The 6067-nt window shown below is 38.2% G+C and overlaps 1 protein-coding gene across 1 annotated transcript; it reads left to right on the plus strand.

Annotated features, from left to right (window-relative positions):
• The first annotated feature begins 2705 nt into the window (after nt 1-2705).
• LOC129410836 (bone morphogenetic protein 2-like) lies at nt 2706-5065 on the plus strand. The gene is made up of 5 exons (XM_055159743.1): nt 2706-3006; nt 3095-3231; nt 3444-3566; nt 3658-3847; nt 4641-5065. Exons 1-5 carry the CDS (start codon nt 2706-2708, stop codon nt 5063-5065), a joined length of 1176 nt encoding a protein of 391 aa, XP_055015718.1.
• The last annotated feature ends 1002 nt before the right edge of the window (nt 5066-6067 follow it).

Here is a 6067-nt window from a genome sequence, read left to right on the forward strand (position 1 = left end):
TATTACATAAGTATTATATATGGTTCTGAATAAACTACAGTTCTAGATAGTTCTATCATTTATAATGTGAAATCAAATGGTGGTCTGCAGATGTGGGCCCAAGGCAGCTGGTGGCCCTAAACTAGATAAATACATGCGGCCTGCTGAGCTCATGGCACTTTCTCTGTTTTGCAAATGTTTCAGGAAATAGATGTGGGCAGATGCTTGGGAGGCTGCTCATCAGGAAACCGCTGTCTTCTCAGGTAAGTAACAGACAGAGCACCGTCCCCCAAGTCTCATGACAATTACCCGCCATTCTCGACACCTTCAGCAGTGTTGATCTTTACTGACCAAATGTTCATTTTATGGCCCCTACACTTCTTATACAAACACAGCTTTAAATGTGAAGACATTAGTCTTTTATATTTGTTTATTATACACTACATTTTGTTGATGTAATCAGAGAAAGGACTAAATGACACATAAGACACAATGTATTCCAACATTGTATTAAATGTGTTATTCTGTGTTACAGGAGTCCATCAGACCCTGCGATCTGTCACTTGTGGGCAGAGCGTCAGTCGAGCTCCTGTGTGCCTCAGGGATACGAGAGTCACAGCTTCATGAACCAGTATGGACAGATACGCACTGTGCTCTCCATCAGCTCCTGTCTGTGCCAAGAGTGAACACTGAACATGGACCAAAACCCCTCCCTGTACAAAGACTTTGAACAAGGAATGTGGCTGCAGACCACATGTCCCTTAACACTTTATAGATTTACTAAATTACTATTGTATTATATGTAATATATGTAAAAAGAATATTTTGTAAATAAAATTATAGTACACACCTTCCTCCTCTTTTTTCTCTAATGCTCTAAGATTTGTTGGTAAATCAAATACATATGTCTAGTATCACTAAATACAGAATTCAATTCACTATAAAAGATGATAGATTTTTCTTTTCACATATAGTATTAAAACTAGTGCTGAATAGCATCGTGTATTTGACATCTTATTGTTTGGTTTGCACATTCAGAAGTCATTATAGGACTCAAAGCCCAACTATTGCTAAAAGAAATTTCCAGAAAATAATCAAGTCAAATTTACCTGGATATGTGGCATTTAAGATATCTGCATGATTACATGGAAATAAAAAGTTAAAAACACATTCTCCTTTGAGATAAACAAGTTTTCTCCCATACTGGAAATAAAATATAGTTATAAGAACAGCATTTCCATGGAAAAAAGCAGGCTCGTGGTGATATATACTCACTATTTTTATTTTATTTCCATGCAATAAACACACAATGAAAAAACAAACAAGCAGTGGCTTTAAGGAAAGTTTAGACATTGTTCACAGAGTACCAAGATGAGAGGATACCTTCAGATCGAGTGAGAACAACAATTATAAAGAACTATCAAATCAAAAGATGGAATTATTATTTTAAGATGCATTTTAGTGCATATGTACATACAATTACATATACAGGCTGGCTGTATATATTTATGGTCACTAGTATTATCCACTGAATGTCAAGTTTAGTAAAACTAGCTTGAAATAAAAAAATAAAACACACTGCGTAATTTGATTCAGTACGCCTATGTAAAGACAAAATATCACATTAAGACTTTTGTTCATCTCAAACCTATTTTTGAAAAATCACGTGAAGACGTTGGCATAAAACGAATTGTTCAGACTTGAATCGTTTACGGTCCTTTGAAACAATACACGTGCAAGTCATTCGTATAGCCTCCTTTTGATATTAACGTGCGAAACAACAAGGCTGTGTTTCTTCTGTCATCTGAACAACAGAAACTCTGTGATCTGTTTTTATGGTCCACTACAAACTCACTTTGATCTCTCTGAAGCGACGGAACAAACTTTTCTTTAGTTTCAGTTTGACTTTCGCGTGTGCGTAATTGTGCGTAAAGATCAAATGAAAATAATTACGCACGGACATAAAAAACGCATTGTAACAAATATCAGATGGATTTGTCTTCAGATGTTATTTTATTTGTTGTATCGTTCTGTTATAATACATACTGAGCATTTATATACGTAATATACATTATGACATGCTATATTGACAGAAACATCAGCAAAGGCATAGCACATAAGTGTGAGGGGATCTGGCCAAAAATTAAGCCAAGATTTGATGATTATCCAGCTGTAATTGCATAAGCACATATGCAAATCTGAAAGTGTAGACGTTGACACCAGACTTTTCTTGGTTGTAATTGGTTTTCACCTTTGTCTCTGTTTCCATTATTTTAATTTAATGGATTCATTCAGCGGCAGTTAACCTCCCACTGAGCGCCCACTTCCTATGCACAGACAGATTCCAGGGTCAGTTCTGGAGTATTTTCCAGTAAATTGAAGAAAAGAATTTAGTGTAAGGATGTTTCCAATCATGTGCATGTGCACATTTTTGTTACACACTTGATTTAGTTGATTTGGACCTCCTTGCCAGACGTGGGGGACAATGGGCTTGAGTACACGGGGTTCACACCTTGTTAACACCGCCATTAGCTCCTTTACATTCCCTGATTGGTGATTTACATTTGCGACCAAATAGCATCTTTACTGCTGTTTACCAAAGGCTCTGAGGCCATTGAGGACCCACCATCGCCATTTGATATAAAAAGTGGAGCATCTTCAGTCACCAGTCACACCAGCTTTGAGCAGCAGACCGACTGTGAACCAGGACTACAGCCAGCTCGGATATGTTTCTCTTGTTGATCTTCGGTTCTTTGCTGTTCTCCGCCGCGGCACGACCCACACCAAATTATCTGGAAAACCCGTACAGCGGGGAAAATGAGACAGAGGACCCAGAAGAAATGAGATCCGCCGCTATTAAACGACTTTTGGAAGTTTTTGGGATGGAAGACACCCCTTCCATCCACGGACACAAGCAGGCTCCTCAGTACATGCTCGACCTGTACAACACTGTGGCGGATGTGGATGGCGTTACCAAGGACCCGTATCTTCTGGAGGGAAATACAGTCCGCAGCTTCTTCGACAAATGTAAGTGAGAATTTTAAACTTTATAGAATTAAGTAGCTGTCTTTGTCTAGTTGTAGCCGTATCTGATATTTTGTTGATCCTATTGCAGTGCGCAGTGAGCAAGTGGAGTTTAGCTTCAACTTGTCCACAGTGTCCAGGGAAGAGAAGATTCTTACAGCAGAGCTACATCTGTTCAAACTACGACCACAAGCCACTCTCGCCTTCAATAGACACCATTTCTGCCAGGTATGGACAAAAACATCATGCACATTATATAGATTTTTTGCAGGTTCTGTGTATAAAACTTCCAAAATTGTATTCCATATTTTTTAAGGTTAAAAGAAAAAAAATATCTACTGAAATGTTTATTCATTTAAGTATATACATTTGGCTTATCAAGTCAATAGCAGCATTAGAAAAATACATGGTAAATAAATATTTTATACTTTTGGATTCAGGTCAGTGTCTATCAAGTGCTAGACACCAGCAAAACCAACAGCACACAAGACAGGAAACTCCTGTCTTCTCGGCTTATCCCAGTACACTCCACTGGATGGGAGGTGTTCACCATCAGTCAAGCAGTAAGTACAATTCCACTGACTACTGTTACTACAAAAAATACAGTATACTCTATGAAACTCAATGAACAATCTCTATGTTGTTTTCATCTAGGTTCGCTCCTGGATGATGGATGAAGGCAGTAACCTGGGTCTGCATGTGGTGGTCCGGACACTAGGCGGCAGTCCGATCGACATGAAGCTGATGCGATTTGCTTCAGGAAGAAACCATCACCAGAGCAAGCAGCCCATGTTAGTGCTTTTCACCGATGATGGGCGCAGATCCACCAGTCTAGAAAGCAGAGGTAAGATCTTAAAAGATCATTACTGTACATGAACTTAGTTTTAGTTTTTAACAATTTAGATGTAGTATCTAGATGTATTCAGAAGGGATATAACAATAACCAAAATATTGTGATATCATATCATCAAAAGTCTCACAATAATATCCTTGGCCATCACAATATATTGAATTAAAAGTTTCTTTGCTCAAATTCATTGTTGGTGGTGATGGTGCACCAACAGCTAAAAAACAGAGAGAACTACATAGACCATGATCCTTTGCTTTGTTTCAGTCCAATCTACATGCTGAAATAACTCTTATTAAGCACTTTTAAATCTTATTCTTAAATCATTATTTGGATTATGATGAGAGAAAAGTACCATAGTCACAATTTTGATAAATATTGTACCTTGACATGTATGTTGTAAAAATATCTTATCGAGAGATTTAGATATCATTACATCTCAATTATTAGTACGGTTTTAGTTATAAGTTTATCATTAAAAGATTGATTATCACTGAAGCTTTTAATACTGTAGAGTACAATTTAAGCTTTATAATATGTATGTATGGTGTGATGATATGATTATATAACATTTTAGCTTCACTTGGCCCTATTATTGTTTGTCAGTAAATATACCATTTAATTACCATTATTATATAAGAAATCCTTACCTATTGTGTAGTTGTTAGTTAACTTAGTCCACATTTTTGTACAATGACCTAAAAACAAGCTAAACCTATATGAATCACATCCTGTATCCAATTACCATAGGAATACATGTTCTAACCACAAGCTATATCTTTCTCTTTAGATTTCGATGACAACGCAGCCACTTCCAACCTTCCTCGGTCCTTCATGTCCAGCTCCACCTCTAGAATCGCCCGCTCTGTGGACTACTCGGAGGAGGATGGTGCACCCACGCCCTGCCAACGCCACCCTCTCTACGTCGACTTTGAGGAGATCGGTTGGTCTGGCTGGATCATTTCTCCTCGTGGATACAACGCCTACCATTGCAAAGGCTCCTGCCCGTTCCCCTTGGGCCAGAACATGCGCCCCACCAACCACGCCACCGTTCAGTCCATTATCAATGCCCTCAAGTTGCTCAAAGGAGTAGAAACGCCTTGCTGTGTGCCCGATAAGCTGTTTTCTATCAACCTGCTCTACTTTGATGACGATGAAAATGTAGTGCTAAAACAGTACAATGATATGGTGGCAGGAAGCTGTGGATGCCATTAACGCCAGTGGTTATATGGGCCAAATATGGACATTGTATTATATGTATATATCCATAAATTCTAATATATGGCAGTGATGGAAGGGCTGTAATAGATGTAAATATGTAAATTTTATGTTCACAATTAGAATAAATGGTACTAATGTGTTAAATAATGTTTTGGATTTATTTCTAATTTATGTGGTAAAATGGGCTAGTCTTATGCATGCAAATGAATAAAGAAATTAGACCAAAGTTATTAGTAATTTTTTACTGGTCCATTCCTTTGAGGAGTAGTAGACCAACACACAGTAACTGGACACGGTAGTTCATTCAGTGCATAGTCAGTCTGTCTGTTTTACCTCAATAAAGAATTTAGATCAAATAATATTACATAGTACACTGTTTATTATTTTAGTTTTATCTTGTAGCAGAAATTCAGTGCACATATTTCAAGAAGTAAAATATAACCTTTCTGCTTGTTTCAGTGGAGATGTCATTGCTTTGCCTAGAATGTCCCACAATGTCAAATGTAACTTATGGGAATGATGGAGATGAGCAGGTGATGCCAACCGGCCAAGTCATATTGGCGAGAGGTGAACCACTCTTGGCAAGAATGAGTCTTTTTAAAGCATGTTGAATAAACACCTGTACTTGAATATACAGGTATAAGTTTAATACCAAATTGTTGAATAGTCCAGGCAAACCAATAACATTTCCATAGAGACAAACATGTGACGCACCCCTCCAGTAGTAAACATACATAGTGTACCCAGTTTTCTTCTTGTGGTGGTAATGAAATAATTATGTGAAGCAATTATGCTGGTCTAAAACAAAGTTGCCTCCTATCAAAACTCTATTTGGGCTGGACAAAGGCCCCCTCCACACAGAGTAACCTGAGCGTGCCCGAGGCGTTGGCCATATTCGAGTGGCACTAAAGGGGGTTGATGGCACTTGGCGCGCTGCTGGACGGCTCCCTCCTCTTTGTGCGAGGGGCTGCTATTCACAAAAGAGAAAACGATGAA

Source organism: Boleophthalmus pectinirostris, unplaced genomic scaffold, assembly GCF_026225935.1.
Source record: "Boleophthalmus pectinirostris isolate CB_2022bp ecotype Guang Dong unplaced genomic scaffold, ASM2622593v1 HiC_scaffold_2669, whole genome shotgun sequence".
Lineage (NCBI taxonomy): Eukaryota > Metazoa > Chordata > Actinopteri > Gobiiformes > Gobiidae > Boleophthalmus > Boleophthalmus pectinirostris.